At 53.4% G+C, this 22,417-nt stretch overlaps 1 protein-coding gene across 1 annotated transcript; it reads right to left on the bottom strand.

Annotated features, from left to right (window-relative positions):
• Nucleotides 1-391: 391 nt before the first annotated feature.
• SLC13A2 (solute carrier family 13 member 2) lies at nucleotides 392-22,014 on the bottom strand. The gene is made up of 12 exons (XM_058559316.1): nucleotides 21,913-22,014; nucleotides 8,528-8,656; nucleotides 7,341-7,477; nucleotides 7,031-7,236; nucleotides 6,296-6,476; nucleotides 6,072-6,194; nucleotides 3,840-4,058; nucleotides 3,523-3,611; nucleotides 3,130-3,251; nucleotides 1,822-1,983; nucleotides 1,062-1,199; nucleotides 392-562 (listed from the first exon to the last, which is right to left on the bottom strand). The coding sequence occupies exons 1-12, from the start codon at nucleotides 22,012-22,014 to the stop codon at nucleotides 392-394; spliced, it is 1,779 nt and encodes a 592-aa protein (XP_058415299.1).
• Nucleotides 22,015-22,417: the final 403 nt, after the last annotated feature.

The raw sequence follows: 22,417 nt of genomic DNA on the forward strand, positions 1-22,417 counted from the left end.
GAGTTTCAATAAATACAGTGCAAAGGCCTCTGGTCAGCCACCACGCTGGGGAGACAAAGAGCTGCGGTGCCAGAGAGGGCTTGCTGTGCTGTCTGTGAGCACGCACACACGCACTGTCAAGCATACACACCTAGGGTCACGTGCATGCACACACACCCCTCTCAGACATCCTCACATGACACACCATCCTCGCATATGCATATATATATGTATACACACACACACACATTTTTCTCAGGCACACAGGATTGAGTTCACACACACCTTCCTTACAGACACACACGAGGTTGTGTGTATATGTGGCTTTCTCTCAATGCTTGGCTTGGAGCCTGGGTGTTCCCTCCCAGCTCTGAGGTGGGTCTTCCCAGTCTTGGCCAGATGATCCCCTGGTCTAGGGGCTAGGTGTTGTGGTGTTCGCCTGGCTGACCCCGCAGAAGGCTGTGATGTTAGAGTGGGCCCAGGATGGGAAGGTGTACAGGTCGAAGATGGGGAAGCTCCAGCTGTTGATGGCCAGCGTGATGACCAGCACTCCGACGATGTTGAGCAGGAATCCTGTCCGGGCCTGGTGTGAGGAAAGCCAGTTTGGGTGAGCAGGTGCTGAGCCGGGCCGGCACCATCCCTTAGGTGTTCATAGATGCTCAGGAGCTCTCTCGCTAGGAAAACTCTCCCTAGGAAGTCCTCCCTTGGGTCTAACCTGCAGCACTAGGCAATGCCCCTGCCCTTGCTTTACTTCCAGTGCTAACAGGGAAAAGGGGAACTCCTCATGAGCTTCCGGGGCAGCTCACAGAACATTCTCTGTGAGTCCATCTCCCGGGGTGCAGGTGCCTGGCACCTTGCAGCCTTCCTGAAATTCCTCACTCCTCCTCTCCCTCTCACATGGCCTGGGGCTGGCAGGACCTGAAGATGCTCCAAATGGGCATCACGTCCCAACCTGCCCTGCTGTCCCTGACCCCTGACAGGGTCCACTCTCAACTCTGAGAGTCTCAGTGGTCTTAAGCTACTTTGTGGTCCAAGATGGAAAGACAGAGCAGGAAGGAGTGCTGAGGCCCCCTGCCACTCACCATATCAGTCACTTTGAGGACCCCGAAAGAGAAGACGATGGCATTGGGCGGGGTGGCCACAGGCAGCATGAAGGCCAGGGAGGTGGCCAGAGTGCAGGGGATCATGACATAGAGAGGGTGGACGCAGATGGCCTGAGCCTGTGGGGGGAGACCGTGGGGCAGAGCTGACCTCAGTCCCCATCCCAGATGGGAAGGTGTGGCCCTCAATTCTCCCGCTTCCTCTCTCTGAGGGACAACCCCCGCAACACACACTCTGGCCATGAACCCACTACTTCTTCCAGAAGGCACTGGGTGACCTGGGACGGGCCCCTTGACCTCTCTGGAGGGGATGAGTGTGTGGCCCTGCCCTGTGGGGTGTGGTGAGGGGAGGGGCCCATAAAACAGATCTCAAAGGGGCTCCGGGGTGTCATCAAAGGCTGTGGGAACACGCCTGGGGAGGAAGGGGCTGGGGACGCTCCGGGTAGCAATTTCATCCCATCACCTCAGGAATGACCAGAACAGGGACTGTTCTGGTAGGGGGGTGGGTGAGGCCACCAGGATACTCAAAGGGTGATGTCACCAGGGATGGGGTGAGTCAGGGGCCAAAGGACCTTGGGGCCCAAGGTAGCTGAAAAGCCTGGGGAAGGGTGGAAGCTCAGGAGTCCTCTCCTGGAAACAAGAGGAGGTGCAGACAGGTCACCCTGACCCGCAGGCGGGGCCCCTGGGTGGAGGGTGGACAGGAGGGCTGCCTGGAGGAGATACGTCTGCAGGGCCAGCTCACCATGGAGGCCAGGATGGGCAAGAAGAGTGTGTTGGTGGCCACGTTGCTGGTGCATTCAGTGAAGGCAGCAACCAGGAGGCAGAGGATGAGGGCAATGGCAGGAGGTGGCACATTCTGCAGTGGGGTCAGCTTGTCCCCCAGCCACTGCGACAGGCCCGATTGCTGTGGGCGGAGGAGGGTGATGTTGAGAGGCTGGGCTACCTGGGCCCCCAGAGTCCCCTGCTGAGACTCCGGGAGGGTCCTGCTCCTGCTCCCACCTCTCTAGAGTCTTCAGAGTCAAGGGCAGCTTGACAGGGAAGATAAGACTCAGCTTGAACCAAGAGGTCCCCTCTCCTGCTCTTGAAGGACAGCTGGGTGTGGGGAGAAGGGTCAGATGAGAAGCTAGGAGAGGGGCCAAAGGGCCTTCTCGGGAAACCTGGGGCTTGGTGGGAGTAAAGACCTTTGACCCCATTTACTCCTGCTTTCCCAAGCTCTCTCGGGAGGTCCCTGGCCAACCCTAGCCCTCTTCATGGCCCCTCCAGCCCAGCAGGCTGAGGTAGATGGGACCTTGCTCTTGGCAAGGGTTGGGGGCAGGGCCCTGGTAGAGGCTGGGAAGAGGCTGACAGGAGGATAGGGACAGTCCACAGGGTCAGAAGAGCTCCAAGGTCTTGCCCTGCTCACATCTGTGATGCCAACTGTGAGCCTGAGGGAGCTGGGACTTTATCTCACACAGTGCTGCCTGCCCAGCACCCAGCACTCAGCACAGTGCTTGGCACAGTGAACGCTTGATGGATGAACTAACCTCGGACCCAGGAGTCCCTGGCACCAATCCCTGACCCAAGAAGCTGCGTCCTATCTGTGCAGTGAATGAGCTTAGCTGAACAGTAAGGCCCAGGGCTGCAGGTTCAGGGATTTCCCTCTTGGATGGAGGCTCTGGGGAAGGATGCCCTGGTTCCCCGAGCCCGGCTGGGTGTGATCATGGCGCCCTCTGGTGGCCACAGCATGCAGACTGTGTCAACCCAACGCCAGCTACTCGCAGGTGCTCAAGCTATTGCATTGTGTCGGGCTAGGGGTGAGGGAGTGGAGAGGGGTGAGGTGGGTGGTTACTGAGAATTGCCCTGCCCAACAGAGAAGGCTGCCTTCCCTTTGGCTTCAAGAACCCAACTGGGTTGGCTCTAACCTGTCTCTCTAGCTGCTGCAAAGTCTCTGCCCACCAGGCGGCTCCTAAGTGGGGATCAGGTCTCCCTTGTGTGGGACAGAAGCAGAGCCCCTCTTTCCTTGCCACAGGGTCTCCCTCAAACAGGCTGGGGAGGAGTGGGGGTCTCTCACCTCACTGCCTTTGGCCAGGGCAAAGCCACCTCCCAGCAGGAACACGACATTCCAGGGCAACTTGTCATTCACTGTCTTCCATGTCAGGAGGGGAGGAGGGGCATTCAGCTTCCCTGGTTGTCCTACACCCCGAGCAGAGGAGGATGGGTTACCAAGAGCCAACATGCTTTTCCTCCCCTCCCTTGGGGTTTCTCTGTATGGGTCCCTGTCAGAGCTTGACACATGTGGGAGCGAGACCCTCATTCTGCAACATCCCTGAGTTTCTGTGCCTTTGTAAGTCACCCCACCCTCTCTGGGCTTTGTCTACTCCTGCCAAGTGTGGTTGAAGGTACATTCCGTGCTGGAAGGCAGAGGCTCCCAGAGGCCCTTCCCTGCCCTGGTCCAGGTGCTTACTTGGATCCTGAGTCAGCCCTGGGATCTTGGAGGGCATGATGAACATAATTATGCTGATGAAAACGGCCACTGTTCCATCGGACACCATGCTGTGGGCGGGGTATGGAGGGCAGGCTTAGTGGCTCAAGGCTGCTCAGGGCCACAGGGTGGAGGATAGTGGAGAGGAGCTCCTCCAACCGATGGGCCAACCCTGCCCCCTAGCAGGTTGCCCCACCCCCAGGGTCACCTCCTGCTCTGCAATGGGGGCTCTGCTCCCTTCCCACCTCCCTCAGCCAGGTGAGCCCCAGAAGTATTCCCTCTCCCCCCAGAATGCTCACCTTTCCCCGTGTGCATTGGAAAAAGCCAGGTTGCCCCAGCCACGAAAAAAGCCCGGCTCCCGGGTGAACCAGAGCAGCACCAAGGCGAAGAAGAGGACGGAGACAGCCTTTTCTGCAAAGATCATGGGGCCCAGCAGCTTGTGTTCCGATTGGATGACGTGGTAGGCCGCCCGCTCTTGCTCCCCCTCCTGACCCCCAATGCCAAAGTTCTTCCGGAAGCTGCAGGCAGAGGGGTGGGGGCAGCTCATGAGGGCCCGCACCGGGGAGGGGAGCGAGGGGCTCTGAGTGCCCATGATATAAAGGCTGAGGCCTGCAGAGGCCACCTCAGTGTTGCCACACTGGAACCACCCAAGGTTCTGGAAGAAGGGCAGAAGACTCTCGGGTCACGGCTCTTATTTAGCAGAGGCAAGGCTAGGGCTGGGGGGCTGCGTTTCCCCATGCTCAGCCCTGCTCCATCTGCCCCATTGGCCACTTGTCCCTCCAGGGCTTCTCTTGTGCTGAGTCCTCCCTTGCCCAGAGTGAGGACCTAGAGGCCCAGACCCCATGCCTCCTTATGGCCCTGACTCACTGCTCCCCTCCTTCAATGGTCTTTCAGGAAATCCTCCCCTCCCTCTCCTACCTGTTTCTGGGCATCCCCTGCCAGTCTGAGCCCCACACACATTGTCCTCAGAGGCACAAGAGGATCCAGCCCACTTCCCTGTGCTGCTTGCTTAACTCATGTTGACTTTTTTTTTTTTTTTGGTGAGGAATAGTGGCCCTGAGCTAACATCTGTTGCCAATCTTCCTCTTTTTGCTTGAGGAAGATTGTCACTGAGCTAACACCTGTGCCAATCTTCCCCTGTTTTGTATACGGGATGCCAACACAGCATGTTTTGATGAGCAGTGTGTAGGTCCGTGCCTGGGATCTGAACCTGCGAACCCCAGGCCGCTGAAGTGGAGTGTGTGAACTTAACCAGTATGCCACCGGGCTGGCCCCTCATGTTGACTTTTAACTTTACACTTGGGCAAATCTCAACTCCCCTGCTAGACTGTGAGTTCCTCAAGGACAAAGACCATGCTTCACACATCTTCAAATGCCCTGTGGTGCCTGGCACTGTGCTGGTCTCTTTGACTACCACCTTGCCTTCTACCAACCCCCAACCTCAATCTAGCCTCCTCGCACCTGCCCAAACAATTTTTCCAAAGTACAGCGACAATGCTTAAAAACTGTCAACAGCTCCCCACTGCCTGGGCAGGAAGGGCAACAAACGACTCATACCACAATACCCCTCATATCACCACTCTAATCCTGTACTCATAGCACACGTCACTACTCAATCCCAGACTCAATTCTAACTGAGCCCTATCTCACATGATTTTCAACTCAGACCTCCTGTGACTACCAATAATCCAGGGTTGGAAGTAAGAATAAAATCTATTCTTGGCCTCAAGGACAAGGTCAAAACTCTTTATGTGGCACCCAAGATCCTCCATAATCTTCCCCTGGCTACTTCTCCAGCTTCATCTCCTATTCTCCTTTTTGCTCTTTATGCTTCAACCACACAGAACTAGAGTTCCCCAAACACATGCTCTTTCTTGCCTCTGTGCCTTTGTACAAGCTGTTCCTGGAATGCCTTTACCCCACTCTCTACCTGGCTGACTTCTAGATCTACAGGATTCAGTTCAGGCATCATGTCCTCCATGGGCCTTCTGGAACCTCCACTCCCCTGGACCAGGCCCACAGCACCTGGGCTTCCCTCTGTCATGGCTGCCACCATATCATCACCCATTAGATGGTGAGCTCCAAGGACAAGGACTATGCCTAATGTCTTCTAGTATTCTCAGTGCCTAGGACAGGGCCAGGCATACAGTAGGAGCACAATAAATGGTTTTGTAACTGACCGTGCTCAGTGTGTGCTCCTTAAGCACTTACCAAAGGACTGTGGAGCATTATGGAATAGGACCTGGCCTGGGCGTCAGGAGACCTGGTTTTCAACCACAGCACTGACAAATCTAATTGTGTACCACTCCTCAAGCCTCAGTTTGCTCATCTGCTAAATGGGGTAATACTCTCTGCCCAGTAATTCCCTCAACTGGGGGGCCAAGTGCACAGAGGGGCTTTGGGAGGGAGAGGCCTTCTCCCTGGGATGGTGAATATATCCTTTTCCACAGTGGGTACTTGGGTACCCAACTGGAAGCTCCCTGAAGATAAGGGCAGGCCCCTGGGTTTCTCTCACCTACTCAGCCACTTACTTGAACCCCAGGAACAAGATCTGCATCCACAGCCAGGCAAACAGCAGCAAGATGATCATGGTGGGGAAGGCAAAGCTGAACCAGGAGACGAAGTTCACCACATTGGGGTTTAGGGGGAAGAGCCTGAAGGGGGATGCGGGCTGCTGTGTGACATTGCCCGGCCACCACCCTGTCCCCTTTGCCCGCCAGTGAGAGTGCAGACCCCTCACCCCTCAGGCACTCACGAGTTCATCTGGCCTTGCAGCACCAGGTTGGGGGCGGTGCCAGTCAGTGTGGCAATGCCCCCGATGCTGGCCGCGTAGCAGATACACAGGCTCAGGCCCTTGGTAAAGTGGAGCTGCTCCTTGTTCAGCTGTTCCCCAGGCTCTGAAGGAGCAGGCCGGACCGGGTGGACCTGCCCGTTATCTGGGGACAAGGAAGAGTTCAGGCGGGGCGGGCGCAGGGCCGGCTCCAGGGAGCAGGGCTGGAGCTCCATGGGCTCCGGGGCGCCTTGTCAGTGAGCAGCCTAGAGTCAGGCTTGGGGGAGGGCAGAGGCTGCCTCAAGGTCTGCAAGGGCCAGCACTCCCCGGAGTCTCGGGCTGGGACGACCCTCAAACACCATCTGGCCCATCCTCTCTCTTGAGAGAAAGAAACTGAGGCATAGAGAAGGGAAGTGGAGCATCCGAACCACACAGGAAGAATGGAAACTGGACCCCAGATGGCCACCCGGGCTCCAGCTCTCTGCTTGCCAGACCCAGCATCTTGGTTTGCCCAGGACTGAGGAGATTCCCAGCACACGGGACTTGTCATTTTAAAACCAGGGAAGTCCTGGGCAAACCAGGACACGTTGGTCACTGCACTTCTTGCCTCCCTCTTCTCTCCCTAAAGGCTCCAAGATGACCACCCCTGTCATGGGTGTCACCTCAGACTCTCCCCAAGGGGTGAGACGTTGGGGCAGGGTCCAGCCTCATCTTTCTCACCAAGCTTGGTCTCTTCCTTCTGGGGACTTGATTCCTGGAGTTCAAAAGTGGGGTTGTCGCTGCCCTCCTCAATGTTCCTGCCCGTGGGGACTTTGTGCAGCTGCTCCAGGACGGCGTGCGCGATGGGCACCATCATGGCCGTGGCAGCTGTGTTGCTGATCCACATGGACAGGAAGGCCGTGACCAACATGAAGCCCAGCATCAGCCTAGGGATAAACAGACACACTGGTGTTCCAGTGTCCCTTCAGGGACTGGATGCCCAGAACACCACCCACCCATGGTCTTCCAGTCCTAGTTTGTGGGAACTCACAGGGCAGGCCGCACCCCAACGATGAGGAGCACTCGGAGGGCGATGCGTTTGTGCAGGTTCCAGTGCTCCACGGCGGTGGCCACCAGCAGCCCCCCAAAGAACAGGATATTGGTGTCGCTAAGGTACTCGACGGAGACCTGAAGGGCAGGGACAGCTGAGAGGCAGGAAGGGTCTCCCCCTGTGCTCTTGGGCTTACAGGGTACAGTCATTGACATTCCCACAAACGGGTTGGTCTCCTGGGATCATGGAACCAAATGGAAATGGTCTTTGGATTATCTGTCATTTAATATTAACCAGGTTCCTCTCTTCCTGCCAAACTCATTCTTTCTCCCTTCAGGAATGATTGGGAGATAATCTAGCCTGATTCCACTCATGTTTCAAGCCATCAACTGGGAGGTAGATAATTTAATGCTGTGTCTGGAAACTAGAGTGTTGGTTCTCAAAGTGTAGACCCTGGGCCAGCATCATCACCAACCTGGAACCTAGAAATGAAATGCTTAGGCCCTACCCCAGATCTACTGAAACTCTGGGGTGGGGCCCAGCAATCTGTGTGTTAACCAGCCCTGCATGTGACTCTGATGCAGCTCAAGTTTCGGAGCCACTGAACTGCAAGGATATGAGCTCTTTAGCTGGCTTTATTTTTTTTCGGGGGGTCGGGGGAGGAGATTAGCCCTGAGCCAACATCTGATGCCAATCTTCCTCTTTTTGTTGAGGAAGATTGGCCCTGGGCTAACATCCATGCCCATCTTCCTCTACTTTATATGGGACACCACCACAGCATGGCTTGAAAAGTGGTGCATCAGTCCGCGCCAGGTTCAAACCTGTGAACCCCGGGCTGCCGAAGCAGAGCACGTGAACTTAACCACTACGCCACCGGGCTGGCCCCTTTAGCTGGCTTTCAAAGCCCCTTTTCCTGGGTCACTAGGCCTTTCTACCTCCCTGGCCTAAGCTTAATCCCACTTTGAATTAACTCTGGACACCAACCACACACTCAGCATTTCTAGGGTGCCCTCCTCCCTCATTTTCTAGCCGACTCCTCCCTCAGTGCTCTCTGACCTCCCAAGAAGAGGCAGGGACTTGTCTTCCGTGTGCCCTGCCTATGACGCGGCTTCCTCAGTCACCAGTGTCCTAGGGTAGACCCCTTCCATCCCCAGGAGCCCTTCCTCCTATGGACGGGGGAGGTTTACCTCGGAGGCGTCCATTACGCCTGTCATGGGGAACATGAAGATGGGGAAGAGGGCGGTGACGGCCAGGGGCAGCGCTTCAGTGCACCAGAAGAGCGCCATGAGGATGATGGTGTAGGCACAGTAGGCTTCCTGCAGGTGGGAGGGGAATGGCAGAGCTGTTGGAGGGGGCAGGCCTGTGTCCCAGAATCATGTCACCTCCTGCCCCCAGAGAAAACAAGCCATTTGTAACAGTGTGGGGAGAGCCTGTGAAATCCACAGTCATTGATTCCCAAGCCCAAGGTCCCATTTCAAAATGGAAATAAAAATGAAGCAAATAACTCACCACCTTATCTTTAACCTTGGGGAACCTAGACATTATAATCCTGCCACACAAGAGGCTAGAGAGTCTAGAATTGGGTTATCAGGCCCCACCCAGCCCAAGGGGACTATAGGGAGCCCAGGTGAGGATCCTTACATGAGACGGAGTGTCATCTAGATGAGACTGGGGCCTGGGCAATGTAGACCCCTACCTGGAACTGTGGCCTTCCCAGGCTTCATCAGAGCCTATAAGAATATATTTATTTCTATGACGATTTGATTAGTGCTTGTTCCCTCTGCTATAAGATTGAGATCCACGAGGACAGAGTCAGTTTTGTGTCATCTGGATCGTTGGAGCTCAGGACCCAGCAGGCTTCAGAGTAAATCTTTTCTGAATGAATCACTGGAAAGTTTTGGGAATGGCGGAGGGTCTCCTTCCTAGCAATCCTGGCATGACCACTGCATTGCACAACTCCAGGAGGTGCCATTCATATTTGTAGACTGTGTCAAAGGTTCCCCCATCCCTGTGTTGTGCAGGGAGTTGTGGGGTAAACCCTGAGTACATTCTTGGGAGTCTTTGAGTACCAAAGGCCCGCCTGTCTCTCACTAGGCCACCAAGTCTAGAGAGGCCTGACCTCAGGCCTGGGAGGGGAACTGGAGCAGACGTGGAAGCCCAACAGTCAGCCCCCGACATCAGGGGCCCACCGTTCTTGACAGAGTCTTTCCGAAGGGCTGGGGAGGGAGGGTGAGGGAATCATTAGCCAGAAAGAAGCCTCCAGGGAAGAAGGTGCCCTCATCCAAGGCTCCTCAGGGGCACCTGCCCACTCTTTGTTTGCCAAAGGAAGGGGCTGCATGCTGGGACAACGGGGCCAGGGGCCCCTCCTCTCTTGCCTGTCTCGACTGCCCTGCCCCTCTTGTTTTCTCCACCTGGTACACGCTGAGCTCACCCCTTAGTACCTCTGCCCTTAGTACCCTGAAGCTTGGGGAGGGTCCCAGGAGGTGGCCTAGGGGAAGAGGAAGCTGCTGTTTATTGGGCAGCTCTTAGGAGCTGGATGTTTTTAAGTCTGTTATTACATGAAACTCAAACAGCTGTTAAGGTGAGTGTGGTGGTCCCACATTATAGATGAGCTCAGGAGGGTGAGGGGCTTGCTCCAGGTCACAGAACCAGGGAGTGGCAGAGCCAGGATGGAACCCAGGCAAGGTGTCTGGCTTGGTGTCCAAGAGCATTGTCCCCGTCGTCTAGGTAAATGGCGCCCCTGGAGCGGTGCAGGCCACAGCCTGCACAGCCCTGCTGTAGAGCCCAATCTGTCTGTTGCTAGGTTCACTTTCCATGAAACCTCCACCACCCCTCCTCACCCTGGACATGAACTTATGGGCCCCAGGGGCGAGGCCACCTTGACCCTCGACCAGAGACCCACCCCTTCTCCTCCCCTAGCAGGAGGCTGATTCTGCTGAAGCTGCTGTTTCCTCAACCACTTCCTCACCTGCAGTGATTGCACGGACCAGTTACTCATCTGCCCCTGGGGCTAAGGGCAGGCCAGCCACTCTGGACCCTGGTGCCCCCCCTACCCTGCCCACCCAGAATTCTCTGGCCAGAGACAAGGAGGGGGGCTGGGGCGGCCGGTCACTCTGCTGATTCAAGAAGAAAGCTCTGCTAACGACAACAGAAGTACCCTGAGGACTACCCCGTGCCAGGCATCATGCTCTATGCCGTCAGATGTCTTTTAGTTGCATTTAGTTGCTCTGTGAGTTAATGACTATTGTTCCCATTTCACAGATGAGGGAACAAAGACACAAATAAGTTAAGTAGTAAATGTCCCAACGTCACACAAATAGCAAGTGAAGAGGCCCGGCCATCTGGTTCTGAGCTCCCACTTTTACTGTCTACCCTGAGATTGATCCCTTGCAGTTGCGGGATGTCCTCCAGCCTCAGGCTTACTGTGACCAGTGGGGCGTCCAGGGATGAGCAGGGCTCTGAATCCAAATAGAACTATCTTCCCTGGGGCCTGCCGCTTCCTGTTGCTCGGCTCTGGGCAGGTGCCTTCACTCCTGAGACCCCATTTCCCTGCTCCAAAAGGAACTGTTGATAGTCAGACCTGCCCCGTGAGCTCCAGTGTATTGACTCCCTACCCCTTTACAACTTCCCTGCGTCCCTCTCCATGTCTGTCTGTCTGTCTGTGGATCAAATCCCAAAACTGGTTTCAAAGTTCCACCTGGAAGCCTTCCCTGGCCCTGGTGGCCCTGGCCCTGTGTCCCCACCCCATCTTCTGGACAGTCTCTCCAGCTGCGCGTAGCTCAGTGACCTGCTCTTCCTGGTTCATGGGGTTCTTAACTGGGGCATAGAGTTCCAAAGATCCGTGAAGTTGGATAGGAAAACGATTTCATCTTTTCACTAACATCTAACTAAGGTTATGAACACAGGCAACAAAACCATACTCCTGATGACGGGACTGCTGGGGATTTTGTCACAGATGTCTGATTGTGGCTGTCAGCTCTCAGATGCCTGCACAGACCGGTGGTCACAGTTATCTCAAAATTTATCTCGAAATATTGTCTACACCCATCACTATTTTGAAATGATGGTAGTTATTATACCAACACTAGATCTTATTTAATGCATTCATGAAGAATCGCCTATATTTCTGAATTGCAATTTATTTTTTCATATTTTTATAACTGTATTTCAAAATAATTGGTTTCCTTTGTAATCCTATGCTTTTTATCTTGTGCATTTCAAAGCAATGTTCTGAGAGGGGTCCACAGTCTTCACCAGACAGCTCAAGGCATTCATGGCTCAGAAATGGCTAGAATCCCTGCATTAAGGCAAAGGGAAAGAAAATATTTATCTAGCATCAACTACTGTGTCTTCCCTGAATCAATCACCTTGGGAATTTCCTAAACTCCCAGGCCCACACTCAGGTGGAATTAGTCTTTACAGCCCCAGAATGTGGGTGTGAGCCAGAGTGGAGAATTTCTGGTGGCCAGGCAGAGCTGGGTGGGCGCTTGGCACACATTCTTTCTCGTTTCATCCTCCCCTCTCCATGAGGCAGAGCTTCTCATTACTCCCCTCGAGGGGTGAGGACCACCACTCCTGGGGGTCTAGCATTGCATTGTCGACATTTGTTGGTTGAAGCTTAGAGGGCCTGGGTTTGAGGTTGGGGAGCTGTTTGGGTTCTGAGGGGCCCCCCGGGTTAGGTGCCAGCCCCTGGGGCACCCTCTGAGGGCAGAGCTCTGGGGATCCTTTCTCCTTGGCCCCATAATGTGTCCTATTCCAAGGTCAATATCTCCAGCTTTAGAAGTGGGACCTCTGGGATCAGCCTTGTTCATCAGGCAGTCGTTCCACAAACACCCTCCCTGCTCCAGATCTCCAGTCTTGCTGGTTCTATGCCTCAAATGCTCCCATTTATTTCTCTCCAGCTGTGGGCTACTGGCCTGGTCCAGGCCCCAGCATCTGTCATGAAGACTTCTGCAAGAGCCTCCTTAGTCACCTCCCAGCTTCCTCTCTTGTCCCGGAAATCTCTTCTTGCTGTAGCCAGAGAGATCTCAAGGCACAAATATGTTTAATCCACTCTCCCTGACATACACACCCACCTCCAAGCAGCTCAGATCCTTTAGGGTTTCCCACTGCTCTTAGGAAAAGTTCAGGGCTGGTCTATGCCCCTCCTCCCTGCTCTCTTTGCTGCAGCCACACTGGCCCTCTCCCAGTTCTTCACATACTCCATTGGCTCTGTAGCCACAGGGCCTTTGCACACAATTTCCTCTCTTTCCTCCCCATTTTGCCTAGTTAATGTCTACTCATTCTTGAGATCTCAACTCAAATATTCCTTGTTCAGGGAAGCCTCTGTGGCTTCCAGGCTGGGGTATATTCCCCATTTTTCACACTCTAAGCCCCTGTATCTCTTCCGCATAGCACTCATCACAGTCTGTAATTAAACATGTAATTTTGTGAATTTCTCGATGAATATCAATCTTTGTCGTCAGACTGTACATATTCTCCAGGGAGCAGGGTCCAAGTCTGTTTCTGCCCCACCCCAGCAGGGTGCCTGGCACCTATACAGAATTGACACTGTGAATGAATGAGTGAACAAATGTTAGGCACTAGGAATACAGACATGAGTCAGGCCCAGCCCTGGCCTTCGGGGGGGTCTGAGTGCCCCAGGTAGGCTGGCCCATAGGGCCATGGGTGGGTGGGCAGCCCTGCAAAGCTAACAGTGGACAGAAGAGATAAACCCTCAGAGGGCTTCCAAACCCCAAGGCTGGCAGCTTGCTTCTTTTGTAATGGGAAACACAGGTCAGAGGTCAGAAAACCTGAGCACCCAGGCCCAGCTTTATTGCTGTGTGTTCTTGGGCAAGTTACTTAACTTCTCTCAGCTTTGCTTTTTTTCGTAAACAACATTGAGCATTTTCTCCTTCATGCAGTTTCCTTATCTACAAATGGGAATAAGAGAGACACCCACCTTGCTGGGTTATTCTAAGGATGAAGGATGTGAATATGTAGGTCTCAGCTGTAGAGGACTGTAGATGGCAGTGAGCAGGGTTGGCATTGGGAGAGAAATGTGCTCCTGGGCTGCTGGGGAACCAGGGTGGATGCATGAGGCACACGTGGAGAGGAAGGTGCCAGGGAATCCAGGGTAGACTCTGGACCCTGGGTGTGGGCAAGGTGTGGGGCCTGTGGGCATCACGGCCTTTACCCGTGTGCAGCCTGTGGCTGTTGGGCAGCAGCAAATCTGCCCACAGTCTCAGAGGTGTCAGCTTGTTCCTCCTGGTGACTGAGGGTTAACCCAGGGGTGGGGATGGATTGGCACACAGTGGGCCACTCCCGCTGCCCCTCTGCCCCTTGCAAGTAGGGATGCTGCTGGCAGTGAGCACCCCCAGGTCTGGAGAGTGAGGCGAGGCACCGGGTGGCAGCCTGCCAAGCACCATTGCAAAGGAGATACCAGACAGTGGGATCCCAGAGGAGAAGGGGCCCCTTCCCTGAGCCTCCTGTTGTCTGGGCTAAGGAAGGCTTCCAGAGAGGGGATGCTGAGTGGGTGCTGAGGGATGAATAGAAGTTTGGTGGTCCAGCAAAAGGTGTTGGGGTGGGGAGTAAGCACAGAGGGAACAGAATGAGGCATAAAAGATCAAGATGCATTCTTGGAGGGGTGTGATTCTTGGAAAGAGCCTTGCCTGCCCTGAGAGGAATCTAGGACTTTATCTGGGAGACAGGGGTGAAAAGTCGAGGCCCTTGAAGGGTTTTAAGCAGAGAGAGTGACATGGTCAGGTTGGTGTTTCTATTAAAAGATTACACTGATGCTACCATATGTGATTTAAAAGAATATGTGCATAAGGGTTTATATATACTTAGGAAAATCTCTGATTCAGGGATTCTTACCTTTTTTTGTACCAGGATCCCCTTGGCAGCCTGATGAAGCCATCTAACTCCTTCTTAGAATAATGTTTTTTTTTTTTTTTTTTGTGAGGAGATCAGCCCTGAGCTAACATCCGCCAATCCTCCTCTTTTTTTTGCTGAGGAAGACGGCCCTGGGCTAACATCGGTGCCTATCTTCCTCCACTTTATATGGGACGCCGCCACAGCATGGCTTACCAAGCAGTGCGTCGGTGCGCGCCCGGGATCCGAACCAGCGAACCCCGGGCCGCCGCAGCGGAGCGCGCGCACTTAACCGCTTGCGCCACCGGGCCGGCCCCAGGAATAATGTTTTTTAATGCATTAAATAAAATGCATAAGATTACAAAGGAAACCAATTATATTGAACTACAGTTTAAAATATGAAAAAATGGGTAAGATACTGATATACAAGACTTTTCTTTTCTTTTTTTTTGGTGAGGAAGATTGGCCCTGTTTTAACATCTGTTGCCAATCCTCCTCTTTTTGCTTGAAGAACATTGTCCCTGAGCTAACATCTGTGCCAGTCTTCCTCTATTTTTTGTAGGTGTGATGCCTTGATGAGCCATGTGTATATCTGTGCCTGGGATCCGAACTCGCGAACCCTAGGCCGCTGAAGTGGAGCACGCGCACTTAACCACTATGCGTCTGGCTCCTATGTGGCTTTCTCTTAACTCATAAGACCTTCACTGGCTAATGGCTACTGTCATTGCAAAGTCATGATTAACATAAACAATATTTCAAGGTACTGGCAATAGCTGTAATGTGATGTGAAAATATCTGTGATTCCTACAGGTGGCAAAGTCAAAGGCATTGTTAATACTATTGTATTAACAATACAATAGTATTGTTGTCTACATTCTATGTAGACAGTATAGCTGTCTACATTCATAACAGAAGGAAATCCTAAATTTTCTTCAGAGATTATTGACAATAAAATGTAACTTTTTTCCATCCAAGTTCACAGACCTCCTGAATTCTCCCCACAGACCCCCAAGGGTGAGGGGTCCCTGCTCTGGAGGACATACGCCATGCTGGCTGCTGGGACTGCCCTCAGGAGAGGCACAGTGTGGGAGGGGGACCCCTCTGTTTCATTCTTTTGTGCTCTTGAATTTTGTATGATGTGCATCTGTCACCTAAGTAAATAAATCACCTAAAGATGAAAAAAGGGAGCTTACACCTCTGATGGTGTGGCGGATGAATCAGAAGACACAGGATGGGAGGCTGGGAGGTCACAGGAGGCCGTGCTGGGTGTCCAGTGGGGAGATGACAGGGGCTCAGAGCAGGTCTTAGCAGTGGAGATGGAGAGAGAGAGGATGGACTCCAGAGAGGTTAGGAGACAGAAGACAGAGGGTTTGTGTGATGGTTGATGGGTCGTGTAGGAGGAAAACTTCCAGTTGCCAGTTCTGAGTGTCTCCCAGGTGCCTGTCCTGGCTGTCTAGGTACATGGCAGTGGCCACAAAGGGAGGATCCAGGCCAAAGGGACTTGAGGAAGGAGGTGCAGAGTGAACTAGGATGTCGGTGATATCCTTTGTAGGAATAATAGGCCCATGGCAAATGCCTAGTACCTTTGAGAGATTGAATACACAAAGGGGACAATGGCCAGTCCCTCTATGAAAATATGTCCCACAACCTCTGCAGCAACCAGCCCTACAGCCAAACCACAGCCTCTACAGCAGTTGGCCCAAAACAGTCAGGATTGGCTAAACGACTGCCGGCTTCCAGAATTTTTGCCTCCCACTCTCTACCTACACTTCCAGCTCAGGACCAACCAGTGAAAGCCAAATATGCTCCTCAAACCAATCACACTGGATGCGCCCCTTCTAGTGATGCTGCCTCCTGCTTCACCCTGCCCGCAGCCTCCAGTCAGGGTACTCCTCAGCCTTCCTTTTTCCACTCTAAAGCGTTCCCACCCCCTGCCTGCCTTTGAGGCTCTGCCAAACGCAAGTGACAGCGGCTGACTCCCTTCTGAGACTTTGCCTGATCTCATTTGGGTGATCTTTGTTTATATCTGCACCTTGATGTGAATGAGTTTGTTGCATCATCTTCTGCTCCAAGAAGCCAAAGCGAAACAATGGGTCTCTGAGTGTCAGAGAAAACAAAAGTGGGGGAAGAGTCCTGACCTCACAGCTTGGGCCGGGGCCAGGCCTGCCTGTGTCCACTAAAGAGCAAAACAGCAGGCAGAGCGACGATGAGCGAGGCATTCCCACACTCCTCCGTGCAGCTGAGCCTCACAACAGCCCTGGGCCTCGCTGCTGGATTATATCCAGGAAACTGTGTTGTTGAAGATTCTACCTTGCTTTGCCCCCTCATCTTCCCCTCGCAGGTGCTGATAAGTATGGACTTGGTTTGGTAATCTGAGGACAGAGTTCAAGTTGGGGAACATTCTCTCTCTATTCCAGGGATCCCCCTGGCCTTGGAGGCTGGCTCCTTCTTCTAATCCTATTCCCAGGCACCCCGGAGGCCAGAAAACCTGTCCCACACAGCCCAGTGTGCTCGTGGCCACATTTAGGGACCACACCTCGCCGCTCTGGTGGGCATGACCAGACACATCTCACGGTTTCATAAGTAGACGCCCGAGGCCCTCATGAGGACAACAGCCCATTTGAACAGAATCATCGATGGAAAAGAAGTCAGGCATCTACACAGCGCCCGGGGCTAGCTGTTTTCCAGGGACCAGGAATTCAGAGAGAAGGTAGAGGGCGCAGGGAGCCGTGGTTTCCTGAGCACTGGGTGCTGGGCACTCTGCACACACGGGTTATCTCATTTCAACTTCACAACCACCCCTTAGAATGAGAGGCTTGGAGAGGCTTGGTAAGGTCACTTGGCTGTGCATGCTTTGGAGTGGATTTGAACCTGCATCTTTCTGGCTCCCAAATCCATGTTTTGTTCCCTGGACTCTGTCTTCCCAGTTGAGGCCCAGGAAGTCTCAAAAGACAGAGGCAGGCCCCAGAACTGAAGTCCAAATGCCTTGTACAGTCTTCATGCCCGCAGTGAATCATCTGAGTCTTGGTTTTTCTTTGGGGTTCAGGAATAGCTTGCAGCGAGGGGATTTTAGTTACACAGATTTTAGAGCGTGTGTGTGCACGCACACACACTGTTCTTATGTTCTAGGCGTGCAGGTGGTTCAGAGCAAGAAGTTCTGCCTTCTGTTCTTACGGTAAATACAGTACGGATTTCAGCTAAGCTCTGTCTGGCAAACACCATGTCACTGGGAGAATGTTTTTACAGATGGTCCTGTTGGGTCCCAGGATGCATTTGCACTTTTGACTCTAGCTTACTAGCTGTTTGACCCCTGAGAAACAATTAACTCTCATGGCCCTCAGCATAAAATCCTCACTCCTTCCCTTAGCTTTGTAGGGCTGACATTGGCTGACCAGTCTTAACCCATCTTCTCCTCGCTCAGGCCCCCATGCCACACTGGCCTTGTTTATCCCTCCACCTTGCCAAGCGTACCCTTGGCCTTGGGCCTTTGTACTGTGTGTTCTGGCTGGACGGCTCTTTGTCCAGAGCTGTGCTTGGTTAGCTCTTTCTTGCCATTCAGGTCCTAGGGTAAATATCACCACCCCAGGAGGCCTTCTCTGACCGCTTCACCTGGAGCAGCCCCTCCCCAGGCCGTGGTCACAGCCTGCTGGATGGTGTTCACAGCACGGACAGCATATGCTTTTTTCTGTGTCTCCTCACCCCACCCCCACGATTGCAAACTCCCCTGGATCCTACCCACTCCCTGCGCCTAAACAGTACCTGTCACACAGTCTGTGTTCCCTAATAAGTGAATGAATGGATGAATGAATGGATGGGTGTAAGTTTTCTGGCACACGGTGGTGCTTCTTTGCTGTCTGGTTGGAGGGTTGGGGGAGCAGTGAAGACCTCAGGCCTCACTGCCTCCCTTCCGCTGGGACCATGGGAAGGTGATGAGCATTTCAAGGATTCTGTTGCTAATTTCTCAAACGCACCCTACTATTTCCAGCCCTATACCTTTGCTCCTGCAGTTTCCTTTACCGGCCTGCCCTCTGACTGTTGAAATCTCATTCAGTCTTCAAGACCCAACTCAAATGCCACCTGCTTCAGCTCCTCCCCTGACTCAGTTGGAAGAATTGTCTCCCTCCTCTGAGCTCCTGCAGGCTTCCGGCTATACCTCTGTGTGGCATAAACGCATGGTCCTCTAGACTGAAAGCAACTTGAGGACAGAACGTCTGTATTCCTTTTCAGGAACCCCCAGCACAGAACAAGAGCTCAGCAGATGTCTCAGACTGAAGGGTAGGTTTGGCTGATGGCTGGGTGGGTGTGAGGGTAGATGGCTCATGATGACTCATGACAGGGGCGCCACCCTGCATCCCTGGACAGAGATGCAGGCAGAGACCTCAAGACCAGGTTCCCGTCTAGACTTTGCCTTTTTCTACCTGGGACTTTAGGCAAATTACTTTACGACTCTGAGTCTCAATTTCCATGTCTGTTATATCGAGATAATAGTAGCAACCTCACAGTAACTCAGAGGTTGCTGTGAGAAATAAATGGGTTAGTGCTTTGAAGTGCTTGGCACAATGATTAGCATATAAAAATACTCAATAAATGTCAATTATTATTATATAGACACAGGTATGAGCCTAGTCTGGGCCTCCTTCCCACTTCAGGGGTCAGGGGCTTGGAGGTAAGCTGGGGGATTCACCTTAGAGAGCAGAGACTCAGCAGGAATTCAAGACGGGGCCCTCTTTGCCCTCATTCATTCATTTATCTGACAAGTATTTGCTGAGCACCTACTCTGTGCCAGGCACTGAGGACTCTGCATGGAAAAAGACAAGGTCCCTCATGGAGCCTACATTCTAGCATAGGGGGTCAGAGACTAACTAAAAAATAAACAAATACATCATCTCAAGTAGTGAAAGCCCTTTAAATAAAATAACAGGGTTTGGGAATAAAGAGCGACTGGGGTTGGTCATTGAAGACTTTTCTGAGGAGGTAGATTTAAGCTGAAACCTAAAGAATGAGAAGGAGGCATCTGGGAGAAGAACATTCCCGGCAGGGAGATGAGCAATTTGAGTTGTAGAGAGAAAGCTGGTGAGACTGGAGAAGAGAGAACAAGAAGTGGGACATGGAGCATGGAGACTGAGGGGTCTGTGGGTGTGGAGCCCCGGGGACTGTGGCTTCCTTAAGAGGTTTGGATTTTAAGTTTGATGGGAACCCTGTGTGGGGTTTTAGGCAGGGTAGTGACATGATCTTATGTTATGAGAAGACCATCCTGGCGGTTGGGTAAAGAATGGTCTGGGCAGGGATAGGGACAGGAGAGAAATGATAGTGACTTGGACCAGAGAGGGGGCAGTGGAAAGAGATTCCACTTGGAGTATTTTGGGGATATCGAGTCAACAGGACCTGCTGGTGCATGAGGAAATGAAGGAAAGAGAAGAATCGGGAATGGCTCCGAGGTAGACGGTTGAACCATATCCTGATGCGTAAGACTGCAGGAAGAGCCACCTGGAAAAGATGGGCAATCTGGGCTTGGTTTTGGATGTGTAAAAGTGTATGCTGCTTAAAAGAAAATAGTCAGCTGGAAGCGTCCAGTGTTAGCTGGATAACACAAGTTTAGAGGTCAGGGCTGGGGTTATGCATTAGGGAATCACCAGCATCGAGATGCTTTTTAAAGCAGGAGACAGCAAAAGATGACCTGGGAGAAGGAGAAAAGAGAGAAGGAGCCAGGAAAAGTGGCCAACGGGAGAGGACGTCAGGACAAGGTGTCACCAAAGCCAAAAGAAGACAGCATTGCAAAGAGGGGGCGCCCAGCTGTGACAAATGCTGCTGAGGGTGGGGGATGGTGGGCACGGACCAGGGGTTTGGTAACAAGGAAGCTGATAGGGACTTGACGAAAGCCCTCTCGGTAGGTAGAGTCGTGGAGACTGGAGCTGTCCGAGGGGAGACACGTGCAGTGTAGACAGTTTTTGAGGCCTTCTGTGGTGAGAGAGAGCAGAGAAAGGAGGCAAATGTGGAGGGGATGTGGGATCAGAGGAGGTTTGTTTGTTTTTTAAAATGGGAGATATTCCAGCATGTTTGCATGCTGATGAGAGAGGTCAGGCAGAGAGGGAAAAATGGATGATGCTGGATAATTACAGGAGCAAAGTCCTTGAGAGGGGCTGGTATCCAGGGCCCCGGTGGAGGGGCTGGCCTTCCTAGATAGGACCGGGGACAGTTCATCTGAGTCAGGATGGGGAAGGCAGCATCTGCGGGCCAGAGGCAGGCAGCAGGGCTGGGTGCAGCACAGGGACGACAGGCTCCCAACACCGTATTCCCACCTGGAGGCCTGGCTTCTCGTACTGGCTCAGGCTTTCCTGTGTGACCCTAGGCAAGTTACTGAAGCTTTCTGAGCTGTACTTTCCTGGGGAGTAAAATGAGAATCACAGTCCCTGTCTGTCCTCCCTCCCGCGGTTAACATGCTTGGCCCAGCGTGTCTGAAAACCCATCTGATGGATCCCTGGCACAGAGGTGCCACTACCTTTGGCCTGAGATGAGGGTCTTCTCAAAGGTCAGCCAGGACTTGTCACTTACCAGGTGTCAGGGGCCCAGGGACTGTGCCATTACATCCCCAGTCCCTCAGCTCTTTGGGATACCATGAACAGAAAGCCTGCCTCGATTTCTCTATCTGTGATGAAAGGAAGAAAATGGTTCACTGGGCAGTTCTGGGGGTTTGGGGTGGGGCTGGGACCACAATTCCATCTCAGCCTTCAGGAGGCAGCGGGGTGGAGAGAAGACAGCACAGGCTTTGGAGCTAGACCACACCCCCAGCTCTGCCGCTTCCTAACTGGGTGACTTGCCAGAGGGAGATTTACTGGGAACTTGAGCTTCAAGGGCCTTTCCTGGACTGACCCTTCCCAAAGCCCTGTGCTAATTTTAGATTCATAATCTTGTCTTCTTTTACTTACAGAGGGGGCCCCAAAAGCATGTAATGTTAAAGCTCCACGAACCCAGGATCTGCCCTGGAATTTGGGGTAAGTCACTTAACTTCACTTTCCCCACCTGTAAAATGGGACAGTCAGACCTGCCTCATCAGATGGGGGAAAGGGTTACTGGTGCATGGTACAGGGCATGTGGGGGCCACTCCAATTAATGGGAGCCTGAGTCATGACTTCTGCTCTTGGGGGTGGGGGCAGGAGGCAGTGGCACCTTTAGCTACATCTAGGGTATGGTGTCTGTGGTGCCCACTGGCAGGGTCCCCTCGTCCAATTCCCACCCCTCCTCCTTGGCAGACTTAGCTCTGGGATCACAGATGAGCTCCTTGTCTTCCTGTTTACACTCTTAAAGGCACAAACCGCCTGAGGCCGCTTCCTCCTACTCTCCTTCCATCCCTCTCCGGCAGCCAGCCCTGCTCATGCCCCACTGAGCCCAGTCCAGCGCTGGGTGGGCGCACAGTAGGCAGATAACCCCATCTGCCTCCACCTGCACCTCTTTTATGGAACTGGCTTCCTGTCTCCCAAGGTGGGAGATTTCAAGCGTACCTAAGCAATTCACATTGGGCTCCTACTACTGGGTGCCAAGCAAAAGCCCCCTTTGACCTCTTAACCCTCAGACCTCAGGAGGACCAGGAGGTTATAGCCTCACTTGCAGGCTAGAAGGGGTAAGTAGGATATGCTGGTTCTAAGGATGCCCAGTCCTGGCCCAGACAGTCCTCCCCCTGAGCCCTTGGAGCTTCTCTGTGCCCAGAACCCCAAGTCCTTACCTTGGTGGGGACAAGGATGGGCAGAGGCAGCAATAAAATGGGCATGACAACCACAATCAGGTAGGAGCGATAGGCCCACAGGCCCTGCCAGCAGGTGGCCATGGTGTGGACCCCCGAGGGCTGCCGGAGCTGCCTCCGGGCTCCAGGGAACTGAAGGACCGACGCAGCAGGTAGGCAGCCGGAGCAGGCTTATATAGAGCTGGTTGACTGTTAACCATTGACCCACCCTGGCAATCAGAGTGTTTTGGAGTCCGGGAGGTGCAGGAGGTGCGAGTAAGGAGGAGGGACCTGCAGGAGGTATAAAGATCAGGAAGACTACACAGAGAAAGGGAGGAGAGCAAGATCAAGGAATAAAAGCTTCAGCTTCTTTCAAGAAGTTAAGCCCAGGATTAACTCCCTCTGTGCCTGGAGGCTGCTGGGGGCTGTCGCTGGAAGAGCTGGGGAGGGAAGGGGGCTGGGAAGCCCCATAGCTGGCCTCCACTGAGCAGGACCCCGAGCCCCCTCC

This window comes from Diceros bicornis, chromosome 18, assembly GCF_020826845.1.
Source record: "Diceros bicornis minor isolate mBicDic1 chromosome 18, mDicBic1.mat.cur, whole genome shotgun sequence".
NCBI classification, from domain to species: domain Eukaryota; kingdom Metazoa; phylum Chordata; class Mammalia; order Perissodactyla; family Rhinocerotidae; genus Diceros; species Diceros bicornis.